At 43.1% G+C, this 21,759-nt stretch overlaps 2 protein-coding genes across 5 annotated transcripts; one reads left to right on the top strand and one right to left on the bottom strand.

The window, feature by feature from the left end:
- Nucleotides 1–3,467: 3,467 nt before the first annotated feature.
- Nucleotides 3,468–13,823, bottom strand: ythdf3 (YTH N6-methyladenosine RNA binding protein F3; the record flags this gene model as incomplete). Of its 4 annotated transcripts, XM_083778785.1 has the most annotated exons (6): nucleotides 13,482–13,823; nucleotides 12,951–12,975; nucleotides 12,758–12,814; nucleotides 12,508–12,587; nucleotides 10,577–12,295; nucleotides 3,468–5,874 (listed from the first exon to the last, which is right to left on the bottom strand). In XM_083778785.1, exons 1-6 carry the CDS (start codon nucleotides 13,503–13,505, stop codon nucleotides 5,851–5,853), a joined length of 1,929 nt encoding a protein of 642 aa, XP_083634911.1. In that variant the 5' UTR covers nucleotides 13,506–13,823. The 4 variants fall into 4 exon arrangements, with proteins under 4 accessions (XP_083634911.1, XP_083634912.1, XP_083634910.1 ...); XM_083778786.1 differs by lacking the exon at nucleotides 12,758–12,814; XM_083778784.1 differs by lacking the exons at nucleotides 12,951–12,975; nucleotides 13,482–13,823 and having other exon boundaries at nucleotides 12,758–12,940.
- A 1,871-nt stretch (nucleotides 13,824–15,694) lies between these two features.
- On the top strand, nucleotides 15,695–20,528 carry abhd10b (abhydrolase domain containing 10, depalmitoylase b). The gene is made up of 5 exons (XM_083778780.1): nucleotides 15,695–15,805; nucleotides 16,451–16,634; nucleotides 18,406–18,517; nucleotides 19,421–19,558; nucleotides 19,733–20,528. Exons 1-5 carry the CDS (start codon nucleotides 15,712–15,714, stop codon nucleotides 20,072–20,074), a joined length of 870 nt encoding a protein of 289 aa, XP_083634906.1. The 5' UTR covers nucleotides 15,695–15,711; the 3' UTR covers nucleotides 20,075–20,528.
- Nucleotides 20,529–21,759: the final 1,231 nt, after the last annotated feature.

Genomic DNA, 21,759 nt, shown 5'->3' with positions numbered 1-21,759 from the left:
GAATACCAGCACTCACACACCCAATGAAGTATACTGTCTGTCTCAATACCAGCACCCACACATAAAAGTATTACCGCCTGAATAGCAGCACCCACACAACAAATAGAGTAGGTATAGGCATGCACTGCTTAGGGTTGTGATTTTGTTTTTCTAACCCAAAACCTCGGTGGTGGTGTCAGGTGTGCAGGGACTTTACCAATATGGGCTTTCATGTAAATGTGTTAATGACCAAAAATCCGTAGTATGAACATTAAGAGACAAACAAATGATCAAAGGGACAGCCTAGCCTAGCCTGCACATTCCCAATCAGCCTAATTACTAATGTGGCATTGCATGGCATGGCATGTTATGTGGTATGGTATCATTGGTATGGCATGGCATATGGTATTATATGGTAAACAGTATTATTGTAGTGGTTCTCAAAGTGAACTGGGTTACTTGAGGGAGTGGGACCAAAGCTCTAACTCTGAGAGGATGGTGGTCCTTATAATTAAAAGGTTTGAGAACCACTGGAATTGTATAGCAGACGTGAAGTCTTTTTTTTTTAATGTTCTGTTTATTCATTTTTAGTTTTTTACAAATAGAAGTAAATTGAGAAATAAAAACAGGCAGACGTGAAGTCTGACTGTGATAAATCCACTTCCGGAAATGGTTCCAAATGTTGGATCCGGTTCTTCTGGTTCCGAATCCTGACCATAGTCATGGTCAGTATCATGTCAGTATCATGGGCACTTGGGCAGACTCAGTATTATGGTCACTATCACGGTCAGTAACATGTCAAAAGATGATAAGATAGCCCTGTGACAGCTAGGGTTATCAGGTCACATCTACAAGCCAACAAGTCTCAACAAGTTGTTGGCTTGTAGATGTGCAAGCAAAGCCGCCGTATGTCGGAGTGCGGCTTTAGTACTAGTTCCAGAGTCCAGACATGTTCCCACCTGTACAAACCCCATTCAACACTTACTAAATCTAGTTCATCACCAGAGGAAACAGCCAGGCCTATGTGGAGGTGATAGAGGGAGTATATTACCCTGTACAGGTATTGCAGCCAATGGGAGCCTGGACATGGACACACCTGCAGCCAGTAAGGCAATCAACAAAAGCTTTTAAATAGCCAACGCCCAAGCTGCCTGGTGAGTCAGTTTGGAGGAGTGAGGAAGCAGGGTGTCACTCTGTTCATGAGGAGGCTGGTATGAATGATGGATATCTCACAAGTGAGTACAAGATTTAACTCAAACCCTTGGACCCACTTGGATGTGCTGTGCGTGTATTGTGGCTCACCTGGTCTCGTTCTCTCTCCCTCCCTCCTAGGCCGACTGAACTCCACAAGGGAGAGCATGCAGCACTCTTCCCCCCACCTGAATACATTAGTCACTAGCTCTCTCTCTGCTCTGCCCACAGGACTGTGCATAGAAGCCCAAGCCCCAGACAGGAGGAACCCTAAGTTGATGTTTTGCCCCGTTGTTGACTCTGAGCCTCTTGTTTATTGCCTATTCAATTCTCCCCTGGGTTGCCACACACCCCATACAAATGTGAAAGGATGACCTATACATATGTCATCCTTAAATTAAGAAAATGTGCTCCCATATGATGATGCGAGTCTTACCCAAATATAGAGAAATTGTGTTTTATTGTGAAGCATTGTGTTGTATTATTAACAAATCTCTTTAAACTATTAACCATGGCAACATACATCAATTATGTTAGGGATCTTGACAGTCACATGCTAGATTGTATTAAAGGCCTCTGCTGCGGTTCTATCCTGTTTTTCAGTAGAGCTAACACTAACCTTCTGAGGTTGGCACCGGTGCTTACAATAAAGCTAATGTCAGTGAGCACTGTCACCAGTTTATGGCATATTATGTAGACCGATAGTAGGTCATTGTTAACCTGGCATCCTATAGTGTGTAGATTCAATGTACAGATTTGTTTTTTGGATATTCTACTGTTAGACGGATGACAAGTTATTGGTTTCCATATGATCCTAGATGACTTTCTATGCATTTGATGTATTACCTTGTGTTGTCCTTGCTTACTGTAATCGCTCTGAATTAAGAGCGTCTGCTAAATTGAAAATTGTATACTGCGTCCTGCAAAGAAGTGTTAGACTTTATGTAGTGACACACCATGGGGCCGAGTGTGAAAACCCACAAAACACTTGACCTAACCTTGCCTTGAGACATGTCATTGTCTTGACGAGCCTTCAGTTCTGACTGAAACTTCAAAGACAGTTTGTGAAGTTTGTGCAGCTTATCTTTCATCTCCACTCTCCAGATATAGATGATTCTGAAAAGATAGCTTTGGCATGACCCTGGAACAACTTTGACCAATGTTTACTGCTTTGATTGATTTAATACGTTAACAGTTTGCAAGAAGTACAGAGGTACAGTTGTACAATAATGCTGAACGGAACACAAAAAGCCTTGAGGGCTTGTTTCCATTGTGGTCCTGTTTTCATTTCATCACGAATGGACTACATGGTCTATAGACTCTATATTATTGAGACCAAACAGGTGATTTGGCCTTGAATATAATATCATTGATGACTGACGTCTGTTGTAATTATTTTCTCATACACATTCCTCTATGTAACCATAGACTTAATTCTGATTATGATACTATATAGCCTAACGATCACAAAAATGAAATGCTGTGCAATTTTAACATATTATTCTTAAGCTTTTAAAGAAACAGAATTGCCTGCTATAATTAAGGAATAGCAGTAGTGTGTCATTACAGGGTTAGATTCTGTAAGCATCATCCTTTCATTGCACAAGATAAGAATCAGCAGTTCCAACAAACCAGATGGGTCTCTAATTTAAACTGCATTCATAGATGAATCTCCTTTGTGCATTTCAACGCTGTTACATACAACTAGTAATTGTAATGACATTGTGAAGGCCAAGGGTATAAATAGAGTTTGGTTTAGTTGTGTTCCCAGACAAATGGAAGCAGGAGTGTGGTATTTTTCTTTGAGAAAACCTGATGCGTGTACAAATTAACATGGAGAGCAAAGTTGCAATCCAAAGCTTCCGCTTTTATAATTACTGTTCTTTATTCATCCTTGACAAACAAAGTGGGATTTATCCTCTCCACTTCTCATTGCAAAGCTTAGCTGGTGTTTAACTGGTTAACTGCTCCATAGACGAGGACATGTGAACTTGAGATAAGAGAGCCTCTTACTGCCGGGGAGGAGCTCACTGCAGCCACACATGGTACTATGGCGCCCTCTCGTGGACAAACTGAAATAAGCTTTTTGGTACGGCACAAAAAAATGTGTGCCGTGAACAGTTGATAAATCAGTCAAATTCTCAGTGAGCCAGAAAGTCAGGCACATACAGCACCAATGGGCTGACTACAGGATGGATACTAGTGATACTGGTTTATCGATCAAAAAGGCATTCTTAGTCATGTATAAATCTCATTTTTATTATAGCCAGTCAGTGAGGCAGGTGAAAATTCTATAGTGCACAATGACAATGTAATTTTGTGACAGAGAAAATAAAGATTTTCTGATATGACTTTCTTAGTTTGAGTGACCAAAGGTATACATTTTATAAATGGAGGGATTCTCTCTCAATGCACATTCAGACAAGATGGTTTATGGAACACTCATGTGTACAGAGCAAACAGGAAATGCCATGGTCTGTCAATTACACTATATTACTTACAGATGTCTAGAGATACAGAGCATTTTTCTTTAAGTGGGAGAGTGGTAGTGTCATGGTGCTGGGTGGGTGTTCACACCATAATTCCCTACAGTATTTCAACATCTTTCACTCATCGCACTTCAATCGTTAAGTTTTCAATTCCATTTTGCAAAGTACTGTATACATGTATAACACAGGGTCCATTATTACACTCGGTGAAACTTAACACTCAAGATGTAGCTGTGAATGTTGTTCCCAACATGCAGTAGGTCGTAGTCAGTAAAACAAGACACCAACACGGTTTCCGCTAAACATGGGTAATGTTTATTTAGCTAGTCAGTCACCTAGAGGAGAAAACTGTCACATCCTTTCAATTGAGGGCAGGGGAGGGGGGTCCCAGTCAAACCAAGCAGGATGGGGGTGAGGGTGGATGTTTGTTGGGAGGGTTATCCAGGATGGGGGTGAGGGTGGATTTTTGTTGGGAGGGTTATCCCAAAAGTGCTACAGAGTTGTGTAGGACAGACAGCCTGGCTAGAGCCTGAGGTACAGTACAATACATCAACGTCAAAGCAACAGTCACCCAACGGGCCCAAGGAGGCCACTGCTACTTCTGTCACAGCAGCAGGTTCCTCCCAAGGAAGCTCTGAGAAGGAAGTGGTCACGTGACTGGCCTGCGCCATGACACTTTCATGGGAGCCAAACTACCCGGAAGTTCGGCAGAATGCACTGGAGTCAATGAGGGCTCAGTGACCAGCTCATGAACAAACATTATTTATGAACAATTGAGACCTTTTGTAAAGTAATCACTTCTGGAAAATAACATAAGACATGTAACACATTATTGTCTGCTGTGTTGTTATTTGATGTACACTGTAATTTTTCTAGAGGTATGGTATCTAAAGAGCACAAAGTACCTTTCTGAACGCACCAAGTATCGCGAGACTTCCTGCCGTTTCCTGTCTGGCAGCCAAATCTTACGATACTTCGGAGCCAGAAACGATACCTGCTGCTGTTTAGATCCTCAGATAAAATTATATATTGTGCACTCTGTGCACATTGAAAAGTGATTCGAAAACAACCTGTGATATGTCTTCTGTTATTTTCCAGAAGTGATTACTTTACAAAAGGTCTCAATTGTTCATAAATAAGGTTTGTTATGAGCTGGTCCAGCCGGCTCCATTCACTGCCATGTATTCATTGCACTTCCGGTGTGAGTTTGGCTCCCATGAAAGTGTCCATGAAAGTGTCATGGCGCAGCCCAGTCACGTGACCACTTCCCTTCCTTCTCAGAGCTTCCTTGGTTCGTCCTCAGACAAATGCACTTCAGAATGACAGGATCACATAACAGAGAGAGAGAATATGAGTGAGCCAGCGAGCGGAAGGAAAAAAAAAGTATTAGGAAAAAAATGAAACAAACGTACATTTAGCTGAGACTTGCCACAGCTCAATCGTCATCTTTTGGTACACGGAAAACGGGATGCTGAAAGGAAACATAGGCAGTGAGGAAGGAAACACTGCATGACTGGCATGATGTCACCCACTTCCCTGTCATCATGATGTCACCCACTTCCGTCATCATGATGTCACCCACTTCCCTGTCATCATGATGTCACCCACTTCCCTGTCATCATGATGTCACCCACTTCCCTGTCATCCCACCAAACCAATCACAGCCTCCGTCTGAGAACTACAGTATCAGACAAGTGAATAGATTTGAGAATAATCTTTATTTAATTTTGTACACATTTTTTTTTAATCTCTTTATGAGGCGATTGATTTCACCAGATCTTTTTATCCCAAACTTGAGGCATTAAAATGTTTTTTTCTCTTTCTTTTTATAAGCCCAGTAAACTTCCCTGACTGCACTGGTTAGTCAGTTAATCACAAATATAATCAAAGAAGAAGAAAATAGTTAGAGAGTTAAGGGTATATTGGTAGAGGCTGTTTAGGACTCAAAGTGCTTTAAAAACAGTTTCTAAAGTGGATTACGTTCCATCATTTTTCTTGTGAGACAGAAACAGGATTTTGAATACACCAGTGAACTGATACAGAGGAGTCCGTCCATCAGGTTCAAGTGATCAGATACATTGTCATCTTCAGCAGAGATTGTGTTGGCCATTCTTCATTGTGGTTAGGCAAATCGTTTTAAAGTCCTACATCATTTTAGTGTTGCCGTTCTAGCAGAGGGCTTGCTTGAAGGTTACTGTTTATTTCTATTCCGCTCCTGACAAGAGAAAACAAAAAGCAAACAGCAAACATAAACAGGCTGCATTAAAATATATGATAGATGGAGAAGAAACATAATTATATAACAGTTTAAAACGCTTTTCTGTTCTCAACTTCTCAGTCTTCATGCGACGAAAAGTTAAACAAAAGGAACTGCTTGTGCACTCTACACAAGCGCAAGTACTTGAGCTTAAAGGGGTTAAAAATCCACACTGGAATTTTTTGCACCCTTTGGCTTTTATGTGATTTTATTTTATAACCTCAGTTGATAGAATGATGCTCAGCTAAATTTGGTATTATACTCTTGGGGAACATTGCTGTGAGGTCTGTGTCCCCTGATCGGATATGAAGTGACAAACTGTCAGAGGGTTTGGGCTCCCCAGAAGAACATGCCCCCCCACCAACCACCCTATTATGGCCACTTTGGTAGTGATGTTTGAAAACTGTCTGAGAATAACGCTGTCACTATCTACTCAGCAAGGAGGTCATGCAGGACTGTCTGCCTCAAAGGATACCCGCGGGGTGTTCGCTGGGTGACCCACAAGTTTTTTTATGCAATGGGTGAAAATGGGTACAGACTGCTGTGGGATAGCAGGTAGTATGCAGGTACTGTAAAAGCCAGTGCTGGTTTTTAACCCGTGCAGAACTCTGACACTCTTATCAACCGATAATCACCAGTAGGTAACTAAATTTGGACTATGTCCATATCGCTCTTGAAGTGCTTGGCTTTGAGACAACACCAAAACATCTGGTCATTAATCATTCCAACTGAATTACAGGTCAGTATTGAGTTATGACGATTGAAATACAGTGTACTACATCATAATGCATTTGCGTTGCATAGTAGGCTTGAGCGGTATCAAGATATTATAGTATACATGATGGGTATTTAGAAAGTAGGATTTTCAATCCCATCAAAAATACAGATGCTTCTCTTTCTATTAACTATAACCCCTATTCTGAGACTAAAATTTGGCGAAAACAGTGGAAGTAAAAGAAAATCACACTTACATGTTGTGAGTCGTGACAATTGCCTACAGTGTTTAAAGTCCAGACAATACATTTAAAAATAAAGCTTGTTCAATGCAACATCTTCCAAGTTAGCCTATAATCATTATACATATAGTTATTGCAGGTTGCAATTACAGGCTGGGCCTTTAAGCCCATTTAAACTCGTCTCTGGAGAGGGACCCTTATTAGTGGAATGTAGAACGCTTTCTCAAGACATATACACTAGTGGCACTAGAACATTTATAGTGGTGTAAAGTAATTAAGTAGTACATTTACTCAAGTACTGTACTTACTACCATTTTGATGTATTTTTTTACTTACTTTACTGGAATATTTCCAATTATCAATACTTTTGCTCCAATCCACTAGCAAATATTGTACTTTTACTTCATTACAATTATTTGAAAATGTTAGTTACTTTGTAGATTTAGATTATTACAAAATCACTTCCGCCCCATGTATATACTTTATCGGCTATTTTAAAAGGAATTTATACATTTGGAAACTTGCGAAATGGGACATTCTGCACAATGAGTACTTTTACTTTTGGTACGCAAAGAATATTTTGATGCCAATACTTTTTGTACTCAAGTAATATAATCCAATCATTCTGTAATCTAATATTAAAGGATATTTGAAACCGTCTGCTGACAATTTCATTTTTAAGAACCTGCCCTTTACCTTAACAAAACAAAAACGAAGCACAACATGCTGTGTGAAAACACTAATTTGTGTAAGCCTTTAGCACCAACTGATCTCGTAGCGAACTAGCGATGCTAAAGTGGTGTTTTCCACATTCCATGAGCAAAAAGCAAGAGACACAAAGCATATGTATGAAAGGTATATTTGCTTCTCACTCTTTTTATTTTATTTTTTTGAGGATAGGATATTTTATATATGAACCGTTTTCTTTGTTTCTTTCTATGTCCATTATTTACCCCTTCTTTCATTTAAAATGTGAGCTTGTAAGAATTACACACACATGTGACAATAAAATGTATTAATCTAAATCTGAGAAGACACATACAGGTAAGGTATGCACTGGTATCTATCATCTATGTTTACACTAGGGACAAGAGACTGCACTGCAGTGCACTACTGTCAGGCTTTCACCGGGCCTTGCATAAATACCAGCTGGTCTGTACAGTGTCTCCTCAACAAAACAAAAAAAAGAGGAAAAAAATCAATCCAGATTCCAGAACACACCTTATATACTCAAAGGGAATCCTCAAGATCACTTCAAAATAAGACCACATCCAAGTCGATACACTGTTGCATACAGTACCAGTAAGACAAAAAAAATGAAATTGGAAATTAATCTTCCTGGGCATTAACAGCCATTAATGGACTGACGTCACTGACTCTTTACCCCATTTCCCAGGTGGAACAGCCTTCCCTTTGAGCAATGTCTGGTGTCCATGTCATTGATTTGGGGGAAGGCCCAGTGAGACCCAGGCCCCCTGTGTAACTCTATCCCCAGCAGGCCTGTTCAGACTGTGGCAGTGAGCAGGGGGGGGGGGGGTATGGTGGACAAAGCCCTCCATACAGTCTCACAGTAGTGCATAGAGTGCTTTTTCATCCCTCTTGCCTCAGCAGGGTTAAGAGGAATTTACTTTTAAAAATCACTTAACACAAAATGTAAACCGAGACCGCAATTCACATCCACAGCACTAGCTCTCATTATTATTTTAATGGTTATAAAGTATAATCTTCTTTTTTTTTCCAATGCCAAAATGAACTGATCCCACACCTTGTCCTTAGACTCTGAAACTTGGTTCTCCACAACTGCATCAATCGATGAAATTATTTCAACAATTACACAATGCAGAGGGCAAAGCATCATCCATTTTCAAAACTCATCAGCATTCACATTAACACGCTATTATCTTCCGTCATCTACCCAGGAACACCAGTGGAAATGGGCTGCAACCGTTAATCAAATGAGATTGAAAAAACAATCAATATACGGTTTTAAAAAAATATTGAGGGACAAATACAATCAAATTATTTCAAAATAGCTGATCTACAAGCCCACAAGTCTTTTTTTCATGTAGCTTTGTAATAATGGCTTCTCCATTATTCGATGAAACTAAACAATAGAATAATCATTAAGAAAATAATCGATAGTTACAGCCCCACAGTGGAGCAATTTTATTTATCTAAAACATGTATAGCTACGCTAATAAAACCCCATAAATAAAACAAATATTTGGTCACGGTGTCAAGAGTTGACTTGGTCATGCAGACATTGGTAAAGGTGCTACAGTGCTGTTGTGCCGAGCTGGTTTGACACCTCCCAGACTCAGAGAAGGACAGGCACAACAACGGAGAACAATTAACCTTGTCAGGCGAGCAGGAGGACGAGACCTCTTTTGAGCTGATTCTGTCATGTAGGAGGTCAGGGCTACAAAAGCAGCACGGTGCACCGTCTGCACAGTGCAGGATGAAACAGGCGTCCTACTGACAGGTTGTTTTCAGAAGCCTGAAAACACAGACTTGAAATATTTATGAGAAAGCAACCCTGGTGCATATTAACAAGGTCAGGACTGAGGAGTCAATACAGCATCAATGGAGCACCACCGTTGGGAGAGGGGCCAAGAAAGAGGGAGAGGGGTGTGTGTGTGTGTGTGTGTGTGTGTGTGTAAACCGGGATCTTAATGCAAACAGATTAGCATACTGGTGTATCCAGAATTGGATGCAGCAGAGCATTAGCTATGATGACAGATTATTCACCCTTCCTAGCATCTTATCTCACAATATGAAAGTGCATTTAATTAGTTTAATTATTAATTGACGACCATTTCTGGCACCCTTGTACAATCAACATTACCACTGCAACCTAATCCAGTTTCCCCTCTGACAGTGCACTGCAGTACGTTTACTTCGGAGAACTCTCATTAGCACAGAGGAAATGGAATCATGCATTTTAAATCACACACATATAGTTGTTTCCAAGGGAGGTTTTCAAAATTAACCCATTAAATTAGAACACCCAGGGGAAAGGCACACCGCAGCTAGTTTGCAGGGCTGTGGACTTGTGTGGTTAAAGGCTAATAAAGCACGAGGAGCCTGCGGAGAGCGGAGGGCCTAGCCTTCAAAGGCAGATCAGAGCCTACTTCTGCCTTTGTCTGAGTGAAGGAATGCCAGGAATGTGGGCTATTTCAGGAAACACCCGTCCAGCATGCATCTAAAAATGTCAAAATCATCGCTCCCTAAACGACAGCACAAAATGGCTGATGAGATGCTTTCCTGAACTTGCTGTTGGGCATTAGGTTGTAGGGCAAATCAGCTGACATGACTTCTTCGAAGGTCCCAGTTACGCTAGACTGTTTGTGTAACTCCATGGTGTATCTACTTTTGTTTCATGGCAGGTGGAACAGGATCAGTTGATTACAGATATGAGGTGGCCACATTCTATTGACTCAGTGAAGAGTTGGTACACATTCAATCTGGAGTGTTGATCTAACACTTAAAGTGGTACCGGTAATACTAGTAAATGATGTATACGATGTGGCTACAATGTGGACCTCCGACTTCAAGTGACTGACCAGCCTGTGACATCTGCATCTAGATATGTTGTCTATTATGCATACACACACTCTTTCAGGGTTAAACGAACAGTGTGGATCTCACTGTGTATGGCTTTCAAGTTCGTGTGTGTGTGTGTGTGTGTGTGTTTTTTATCTCACCCTTCTTAGAGCCTCTTCCTCTTCTTGGCGCTTTTCATAATGTGCAAAATCATCAAAGATTGAGGTGGTATGCTTGAAAGTGGCGATAATTTTAAGCACTTGCTTGGCCTTCTCCAGAGGCACTTCCTGAGTGTCCCTGGAGTTGGTCACTGGCTTGTTGTCATTGTTTTCCAACCGGACATGCCGCAGCTGGTTGTTGGGCACGTCTTTGACGAAGATCCACTTCACCTCAAACTTGCCCTTCCACTTGTCCTGAGACCAGACGCCTGTGTAGGCGTTATAGTCCACTGGCGAGCGCATCTCCGCCACGCCACAGAAGTGCCCACTGCCGTTGACGCTGAACAACAAGTAGAGGGGCCCCTTGGTGCCCAGCGAGCGGTACGCTCCATCCAGGCGCTTGTTGCCGTGTTCCGTGCTACACCATATGGAGTACTTGATGGAGCGGTGGATGTCATCCTCTGAGTAGCTCTTGATTATGAAAACGCGGCCGTTTTTCAAGCTCCAATCGAAGTCTTTGGGGTTGTAGTTGTTGAGGGCTCTGAGTTTCTCCAGCACGGGATGCACCTCCCCGGAACAAGGGGAGGCGCTCATCGGGACCCCCCCACCAAGGCCGAAGCCCTCCATCCCGCCGCCCTGGTTAAAGGCGGTGCCCCGGTTCCTAGGGGCCACCCAGCGATTAGGGGGAGGGCCAGGCTGCTGCTGGTGAAGGGGCTGGGGAGGACCAGGCTGAGAGGAGAGGTGGGAGTGATGGTGGTGATGGTGGGGGTGAGGAGGACCAGGGGGAAGAGACTGGGGGTGTTGGGGGGACTGGAGCGACTGAAGTTGGAACGGTTGGTGTTGATGATGTTGGTGGTGGTGGTGGTGCTGGGCCTGGTGTTGTGGCTGTGGGGGCAGAGGGTTCTGCAGCAGGGGTTGAGGCTGTACCATAAGAGGCTGTTGCACCAGGGGTTGCGGGGGCATCATGGCCTGAGCTAGTGGGGGCTTATTGAGTGAGCCCTTATCGTCCCAAGTACCTATGTTCATATTGTGCTTTATAGGGGGCGGGGGGATGGTGTTGCCTCCCCCCATCCCTATATTGGCTTTGGGTTTGACCTTGGGCTGAGGCTTGGCTGGCTTCCTGGCAATGGCTGCCCAGGAGGCAGGTTTAGGTGCGGATGAGCTGACAGACGGTGGGATGTTATTTGCTGCCATGCTGCTCATACCCGCTGTGCCACCCAGAGGGGAGCCAGCAGTCTTTGTGACAGCTGCCACCATGTCCGTACCCAGTTTTAACCCTGTCATACCCTGCTCAATGCTATTCAGCACCGGGACCTTGCTGAGCTGGGTGTCGCTTCCAAAGCCCGCCTGTCCATCAGCAATGGCCCGGCTCAACGAGCTGGCGGCATATCCATAGCTGTTAGTGTAGACTGAGCTCTGTGTGGATTGGCCCTGAGAAACACTGGTGCCCCAGGTGGAAAAGTCTGCATTGCCAGGGAAGAAATTGAAGCCGTGCTGACTGAGGAAGGGAGGGGTGTTCCCCAGGGCGCCCGGCTGACCGAACACACCGTCTGGGATGAAGTGGGGCTCGCCATTGCTCATCTGTCCATAGGCGGTCAGGTATGGCATAGGAGGGTCTCCTGCTGTGGACCATGCAGCCTCTCCCAAGGAGTATGGGAAACCGATGGATGGAGCATAGTAGCTGGGCATGTAGGGATCAGACATTTGTTGGTAGCTGTTACTCTGTATATGGGAGGGAGAAGGTGCAACCAGTTAATGGGAGAATCTCAAGCAACTTATTTTTTTTGTGTGTGACAGTGAGCAAGTCCAGAATAATAAAAGAAAATGCAAATAAAACGGTCATCTTTGGCTAACTGGAATGGAATGTAGCCACAAAAGCCAAAAGGCTTTCACTCTTGATTGACCTACAGTCTAACTATATGGTGGAACATTACCTGATTTGTCTGGCTGTTTAGATAAGGCTCAAAATCATCATCGTTCACACCTTCCTTTTGATGCATTGATCCGTTTTGTACTGAAAATGGAGAAAGAGACCATAAAAAAAAAACATGAACAGACACCAGACCAGACCACCACTGATCTAAATCCTGGCAAAGCAGTACCTTCTTCTCCAATATGAATGACAAAGACTAGTGTGAGGTTTTACAATGAAAACAAGTGCAGGATAATACAGTCAATACTAACCACTGGCAGAGTAGCAGTTGGCATTGTTGTCAAGTTGTCCAAACAAAATAAAGTAGGCTATTTGTATAGTATGACAAAAAATGTTAAGTTGATTAATTCGTGTTTTCATAATAAAAGACACCACTGTCCCGTTTATTTTTACAAATCGATCGCCAAAGAAAATTTTCAATTTGAAATAAATAAAATAAATTACCTTTATTTCCTTGTCCTTTGGGTCTCTGAAATCATGGACAGCACATATTAAATTGTTGCGAGCTATTGCGTCAACACAGACATACAGGCCACTACACAGCACACAAGATATTCAGGTAGATATAGATATAGTCAGGATGATGTTAATAATAAGAGCAGGGGTAGCGGTAACCTGATGCGACGCCATCAGCTTGTGTCTAACATGTACAGGACGGTTGCTTTGCATTATTGACCGGATGTCAAACGGTCTGACATCCAGTAAACGTACCGCATTGGCCGGGGAGCACGGTCGGCAACCGGCTACAACTGGAGTTGGTCGGCGTTTTGCAGCCGGTGCTTCAAGGGTCGGCCTACTACACTGCTAATAGCTATCACATATCAAATACCTGTGTGATCTGGTACCGTCTTCCTCGAACTATGCTAATGCGATAACAGTCTAGCAGAGTGTTGACAAAGTTACGTTCGTCAATCGTCACCGCTCGATTTTAATACGTGGCGACATAGAGTAAAACAAATAATAAGAGAGACGAACCTGGTCGACAGTTGTCGTAGACATCCTCCAGGAACAGAGACGAGTGGCTGTTTATGAGTGTCTGTCCACGGCTTCTCCTGTCTCTGCACTCCGGTCCGGTGCTCTTTTCTAGCTCGGCTCGGGGTTTATCCAGTCACTCCGTACACAGGCGACGGTTTCCTCCCGTTTAAACGTTGCGACAACGTGCCTCGGCGTTTACGAATGGCGGACTTTGTGGCCGTGAAAGACGCTGAGCGTTTCCGATATAGTTACAGTGTTTTCAGTCACTCTGAAAACTGACTAATGTCTTTACTGGAGGAAGCTATCCCTGACCACACTGGCACACTCTACAATGGCGGATAGTATTTTACTCCCCGCTTCCGTTCCGTTCTATTGCTCCATGACCTTCCGCCTGTGACGCTCTGAGTCATGTTACAAACTGACACTTCACATGACATGACACACACACACACACACACACACACACACACAGTAGTACACACACGTTACAAACTGACACTTCACTAACTTCACATGACACACACATGTTACAAACTGACATTTGAACTGAGCATATACAAACTGACAAAACATGACAGTCACACACAATCACACATCATGTCTTAGACATGGAAGAGGACGAGTGCTCTGCATGCAAGATAGACCACTGGACATTTTATTTTGATTATACTTCAGCTACATGAGTCATGACATCATTATCCAACTAATTAGAATATAATTGCATACACTACATCTAAAATAAAGGTATATATCTATCTAGCTAGCTAGCTAGCTAGCTAATGGGTTCCATCCATCCATCTTCAACCGCTTATCCGTAGTCGAGTCGCGGGGGCAACAGCTCCACCAGAGTGCTACAGACTTCCCTCTCCAGAGCAACATTAGTGACTTCCTCCTGGGGGATTCCGAGACGTTCCAAGGCCAGTGAGTCGATGTGTTTCCTCCAATTGGTCTGCCCCGGGGGGACGTGCGTCGAGGACCTCCCTAGGGAGGCGCCCGAGAGGCGAGCAATGGTTCCTTCAGCGGGTTGAGTACAGAGTGACGTAGAGGGTGCGCTGTGACTGGCCAGTCGCTGTGATTGACAGCCTACACTATACCTAAACCTGACCCTAACCTTAAAAACAAGGCTCCAGACCTCCCAAAACAAACTGGTCAGGCTCCTACTTGGCCTCACTACCACCTCACCCCTGCCCACTTTGACAGGCTGGGATGGCTTAGGGTCGACGACAGAGTACAGCATCTTGCAATGGGTCTGGTCCACAAGATTCTATACACCACCAAGATACCCATGTCCATGTACCTGTCTAGATACTTCCTTAATGTAAACAAAGTCCACACCCACAACACCAGAGGGAGTGCATCAAACCATGTACAACCCAGATTCGGCACAAACAAGGGACTAAATTATTTTCGCTCCTATGCCACCAAAATGTGGAACGCCCTACCAACAGTCATTAAGACATGTGAATCCCTGGACTCCTTCAAAACCGCTCTCAAAGGGCACCTATGGACGGCTGCAATTCGAAACTGGCCCCTGTAAAATCTGAATCCCCCCCACCGCCCCCCCCCCCCCCCCCCTTTCCCCTCACTGTAGGCTATGTGTATAGCCTATGTTTCTTTTCCCTTTTTGCTTCCTTTATGATGAATTCCTGTTGTGTTCTTTAACTATATAGAAGTGTCTATTTGTACGTCTCTAAATGTTTTGATGAATTGAACAAGGTGGACTCTCTTGTAAACAAGTGTAATGCTTAATTGGGTCGTCCACTCACAGTTAACAGTCTTTGTATTGAGTTTGTGCTTGAAATGTACTGTAATTCTGCAAACTGTTAATAAATATTTCAATCAATCAATCAATCAATCAAGGTAAAAACTAAATAATATAGCTATAAATAACTATTATTTGTTGTTACATAATGTGTTTTGAGTATTTAATGACGGTCAAGGCCAGTTGTACTTTGCAGTAGGGTCTAGTCTACTGTCTAGCACTGCCTCACGGAAACCTTGGTGTATATTCTTATTCTAAATAACCAGTCCGACCTGGGCTACAGCCCGCCTACTGTATCCGGTAATTTGCACACACACATACATGTATGCAGGATTTCCGTATCCGCTTTAGACCCAGATCGGATTAGCAACCTGCGAAGTTAATGGATCCCAGTCTAATCTCCGCGCACTGAACCTTGAATGGATTTATCTCGTCTCGCGATATTAGCACAGTGGGTCACGGAGCAGTATGGCAGCCGTCGCGCTGAGGTCCTGTCGCAGAGGACTTTTACAGATTTTAAACCATGGAGGGACCTCTACGTTCTCGCCAAATGGTTTGGCAGGTTAGTTTAAAATCTCGATGTAAACTGTACTCATTTGTTTTCACTGAGAGCGTTAACAATGTCGTTAAACATGGACAGGGGGTGTGGCAACGCAGGCCCTGTGGCCTGAACATTTCACAGCATGTAAACGATGCGGTACCTGCGCTTGTGAACTAATTCGGGCTGCCGCTGACTTATCTTATCTAATACAAAATAATAACATAATATTGTCAACCAACAGTTTTCTTCACTTAGTTTCGCATGTACAGTCATTTAAATGGCATAGAGAGAAGAAAGCAATCGAGTTAAATGCAATATGCCCACAGGCAGGTTGGTATTTCACAACCATATTGACATGTTTTTTTTTAAAGTCCATACGCATTACCTCTTTTATTGACGTTTATTTTATAAACGACGTTATTGCAGTGCCTTACATCACTCAAAGAGCTTCCGGGAACCCCCAGGGCTCCTTGAAGGCGTTCCAGGGGGTCCCCAGCAAAATGTTATCAAAATCATGAACCACTTTAAACCTATATACATGGGGCATGGGCTATTTGCAAAATGCAAAGGCGTCCTCTGAGCATAGATTTATTTTTCTTTTAAAAAAAGTGTTTATTTATTACTTTGGGGGTCGTGCCTTGTTAATCACTGTGTTTTGCCTGCCAGGAATTAGACATAAAACCACTGTTCAGATGGCTTCAAGACCAGATCTTCCAAAGCTGGCCTACAGAAGACTGAAGGGGAAGAGCCCAGGTGTGGTGTTCCTACCAGGCTATGCCTCCACCATGAATGGACAGAAAGCTGAGGCCCTGGAGGAGTTCTGCAAGTCTCTAGGACACTCATACCTAAGGTACACTTAGCTGCAATTTGCTATTCTAGATTTCTTTTAATAATTGGATGAATCTAGTTGCAATACCCTCCATTGACTCCCCATTCATCCAATTTGCTTTTGCGATCTGCTTGTATTAAACAATGTTAAACTCACCAACATTGCAGCTCTAGGCCAAGCTTGAATTAACTCTTTCAATCTGCCAAGCTTTTGTTTCATGAAAATCCACCGTAGACATGTTATGAGCTACTTTCGTTCAATAAATTCTGTGCAGGTGATTATTTTTTTAAGTGTTGGAGTTTGAAAGCACTCGTTGTTATTAACGGGTCGCAGTTCTGCCTCCTGCATTATGTGCAAATTCAAAACAGGTGGTAGGGCCGTTCAGTGACTTCGATGAGGAGTTAAAAGTATAGATACTCCTAGTCAAATATTGCTCAACTGCAAGCAAAAGTAGCTCAGTCAAAAATACTGTCCACCACTGGTAAATTTAACCTGTAGCCAGTTGACCTTTGGTAGAACTTTGGTTTGTACAGCTACCTGGGTATGATATAGCGCTAAGTTCAAATATTGCTTATCATCAGTCGGCTTTGTGCTCCATGAGTGCGGAGTGCAGAATAGTGTTTTTTCCTGTCTTGATCCTCATCATTGCTTTGTGAAATAGGTCTCACAATCTTGGTCTCAAACTTTTAGCACATTTCATGTCGTCTCTTTTTTTTTTTTAAGATATTTTTTTGCGGCTTACGCCTTTATTGATTTTTTAAGGGATAGAAAGTAGGCTGACAGGAAACGGGAGAGAGATGGGGGATGACATGCGGTAAAGGCCGTGTCGGGTCCGGGAGTCGAACCCGCGGCACACCGCGACTGGATCACCAGTCCGGTGCCCAGACCGTTACGCTACGGCCTGGGCCTCATGTCGTCTCTTGAGACCTGTTTCACTATGCAACGAGAGTGAGTGGAGAATGAAAACTCCAGTTCTGCTTTCACACAATTCACAGTGCACAAGAATAACAGATAAAGATGACAGAAATTCATATCATGGCCAGGTACTACTTACTACTACCTATACTTTTTTTTTTAACATGCCGTATTCTAAGAATAACTGAAATGTTGACTGAGTGAACAGTCAATCCTACTAGACCAGTCGTGGGGTGCAGTCGTCAGGGTTGCGAGGAAGCTTCAGGTGGAAATAGTTTGTATAAAATGTGCAACTGTTCACGTTGGTGTAGCCTCCCAAGTGAAAGTGGCTTTGGAGCTACACTCTATTGAGGCTCCTCAACAAAAATAAATTTCTGTTTCTTTCAATCGCCTTTATCTCCAATTCCTTGTCCCAAATGGAATTGCTGGTCAAAACAAGGTTTTTTCGACTGTCCGTAGCGATCAGCCTTTCTCGTCACTGATCGCGAGACTGGAAGTGGACGCGACAACGCATACAGTGTGAGTAACATTTGTTGAGCTGGGATTCGACCCACGGATCATTGGACGACCTGCTCTAGCTTCTCAGCCACAGCCGCCCAATCATGAAATTCCAATTTGGATCGTACGATTTATAATATGGACTTTTCTGTAAGAAATAGGCAAACTGTATCAAAACCCAGTTTGACCCTGCATGACTCACAAGACCATTTGTGCCTAATTTGGTGGAAACAACAAACTACACTACATGCAAGCCTGGGATCCAGCCTGATTCACTACCTTCCGTGGAGTTTGTTTTTGAACAAATTATTTACAACTGGGCCTGGCACCTATGTGTTTATAACTTGATACCTATGTGTTGTGTTTGTGCCTTTCTCAGGTTTGACTATACAGGTCATGGGGCCTCCGAGGGTGTGTTGGCAGAGGGGACGGTTGGTACCTGGAAGAAAGACGTCCTTTTTGTATTGGATGAGTTAACAGAAGGCCCACAGGTAAATATTTCCTTCGGGTAATAAAACAGTCAGAAAGTTATGGAATTGCAAATCGCAAAAACAAAAGAGTTAATTCTGTACTAGTGTTAATCAATGGCTGCGTTCAGAAAACATTGGTTGCTGGTAGCAACTTGCTACTAGAACTATTAAGCTATCTACATCATGTCAAGATATGATGCGCTGTTGGGTAGTAGATGTGATATTTTCGTCAAAGCGATACCGTCACTATCATCAGGTGTTGTTTAGCCACATTGGTCTACACACCAGTGGTTTTCAACCAGTGGTCCTTGAGGACTGGGGACCTCCAGGTGGTCCCCAGCTAAATGATGGAGAGTTGGTAACCAAATGGACTCGTATAGATCTTTTACTCTTGAGAGTGTAAAGTGAAACGGGTGAGGATCCGTTAAGAGATAAGTATATTGGACTCTGGCTCAAAAAGGTTGAGAATCACACTAGTGTCCATGTGTATTTACTTTGTACCATTTAACTCCAGAAGATGGCACTGTTTTACACTTTTCAGGCATTTTCTAGCTCTGTGAACCTACAGTATTTCTCCATTGCTTCTGTGAATACATGATTGTTATCTAAAATGTAGAGAGATTGTTATCCAAAAAGGGGAAGACACATTTTTCATAATGCCAAAACAATTACTTTATTACATTAATACATAAAATTTATCTGGTTGCTACTTGCTGCCCTATGACGAGTTAACAAAATATAAAGGAGATGTTTTTAAATGGTTAATTTTTTTGGCATTTCTTTCCCCTTTCAGGAACTTAATGACAGAGAGGCTTATGACATCATCCTTTGACTTAGGAAATCATCTTTCTTTTTAAGTAAATAACCTTTTCAGTTGGTCAACTCGGTTAACCATGGGTTTATAATCTTGTTATCTGTACATAGATCATGGTGGGCTCCAGTATAGGAGGATGGCTGATGCTTCTGGCCGGCATTGCACGCCCAGAGAAGACGGCAGCGCTAGTGGGCATCTCCACGGCAGCCGATCACATCGTCACGGCTTTCAATTCTCTTCCTCTGGAGGTGAGCTTTCCCCAAATGAATGCATTTATATTTTAAGTTGCAATCGCGTCATGATTCGTGATTAACAATGTTTAATCACATGTTTGTTTGTTTTAAGAGCATGGTTCTACAATCTGATTGGGTGTACCTTATTCATTCTGTGTGATTTCTCAATCTCCGCTCTTGACAACGCAGACACGTAAGGAGTTTGAAGAGAAAGGCGAGTGGTCGGTGCCCACCAAGCATTCAGAGGAAGGCGCGTATAAGTTTAGCATGGACTTCCTACGCGAGGCGGAGAATCACTGTGTGCTGCAAAGCCCCATCCCCATCATGTGCCCAATCCGGCTCATCCACGGCCTGAAGGACGAGGATGTGCCGTGGCACATCTCCATGCAGGTGGCAGAGCGTGTCCTCAGCCCGGACGTGGATGTCATCCTCCGCCGACACGGCCAGCACCGCATGGCCGACAAGGACGACATCAAGCTCATGGTCTACACCATCGATGACCTCATAGACAAGTTGACCACCCTGGTCTGATCTGAGAGGGGAAGGGAGCATGAGAGTCAGGGAGAAGCACCCTCGAGAAAAATGGTCCAATCTCCGCCAAACTAGATCCCTTATGCCGCTCAGTTATCCTACCGTCGGTTCCGCTGTTCCTATAGTCAGTTTGTTGTTTAATATGCCCTTACAGACGTTAATGCACAGGCAGTGCAAACTGTAATGAAAGGGAGCTCCCCTACAAACTGCTCCCTTGTTTCTTCAGGTTGTGTTTGTATACTTGTTCCTGTTTATTATGTCAAGTGTTCATTTTGACCATCCTCTACAAGGTCTGCTGCCGCCATCGCCGCTGTCTGCTGCTGCTGTCTGCTGCCGCTACCACTTTTTTTTTCTTTTCTTTGGACCATTCTTTCTTGTCATTTTAGACATGTAGTTGTTTTGTGCCTTTTTTAATCTCTTTTCACCTGTTTTGGCCAATAAAGCCTCCAAAGTGCAGGTGTCTACTTGAAGTGATAGCACCCATCATTACACACAAACACTAAGTAACTGTTCACTGATGAAGTTATGAATGAAGGCTGAGTGCGCTTGGCATTTAAACTATTGAAAGCTTTACAGCATGTACAGTAATGCAGTAGGCAAATACATTAAATATTCATTCATAACACTAAGAGATAACCTTGTTTACAAAGCAATTTGCGATAAACTTTAGTTGTGTTTTATTCACTCAAGATAAGTATCAAAGGTGGTGTAGCATAGCTGCATTAAGGTTTTGTTTGCAGAACTGGTAACATCAGTATATCTAGCAGCCATACCTAAGTTGTAGAAAGGCCAGCCCTGCTGGAGCTGAGTGAGCTGTTGATTAACATGTGATTTGCTGCTTGCTGTACTGCGCTCAATGGGGCGAAACCAACCAGTAACTTCCCTCAGGTCTGCTAACTGCGACTATGACCTTTCACTTGCACGCTTAAGGTATGTGATCACTCAGCTCTATATCAAGCCCAAAACCAAAGGACATTTAATATGAGCATGCATCTGTTTGTGAAAAATGTCTGGAAATGTTTGGATGATTGCAAATTCACATGAATGAAAAATACATGATTGGCTATAGCCTACCTGACACCTTGTCTACAGTATATGTTGCTATTTCACCATGACCTCCCTAATCTTTTAATTCAATTATATTTTTATAGGAAAATATTTGTGCATAACGGCACATTCTGCCACAAAACATTTTAGCTGCATAATTTGGAGACTATAGGGTCCACACTGCTGCATTCTAGTCCATGGGTTCCCAAAGTGGGGTCTGGGGACCCCTAGGGGTCCTTGATGGAGTTCCAGGGGGTACCTAGCTCAATTAGAGATATAAGGAACCAAATGGACCCTTATGGGTCTGTTAAATTAACAGTGGTTTTACAATATAAATTGGGGTACCGGAGGTAGAAATGCCATTAAATCGGGGGTCTGTAGCATAATGCGTGTGAACTTTGGGGTCCATGAAATGAATATTTTTCGGAATCACTGCTAGAATAAAAAATCCTCCCTTATTGGGGTCACTGGCATATGTTTTCAAAACATCCATGGCCTAATGTTGATTTGGGGGTCCTTGACATGAAAACGTTTGGGAACCACTGCTCTAGTTTACACACAGGACGTCCTTTCTCTGGAACATTCATCCACCTCAAATAACTCCTAACTCAATAAAAGCAGACAAATAGGCCTACCTC

The sequence above is a fragment of the Protomyctophum parallelum genome (assembly GCF_964188405.1).
Source record: "Protomyctophum parallelum genome assembly, chromosome: 12".
Lineage (NCBI taxonomy): Eukaryota > Metazoa > Chordata > Actinopteri > Myctophiformes > Myctophidae > Protomyctophum > Protomyctophum parallelum.
This window is presented reverse-complemented; position numbering and strand designations above follow the sequence as displayed.

Bases quoted from the DNA above. Each gene is read 5' to 3' on its own strand.
- abhd10b (XM_083778780.1), top strand. From the start codon at position 15,712: ATGGCAGCCGTCGCGCTGAGGTCCTGTCGCAGAGGACTTTTACAGATT. The intron at 15,806-16,450 runs GTTAGTTTAAAA...TTTGCCTGCCAG, and splicing joins CTCGCCAAATGGTTTGGCAG to GAATTAGACATAAAACCACT. The intron at 19,559-19,732 runs GTGAGCTTTCCC...TTGACAACGCAG, and splicing joins TCAATTCTCTTCCTCTGGAG to ACACGTAAGGAGTTTGAAGA.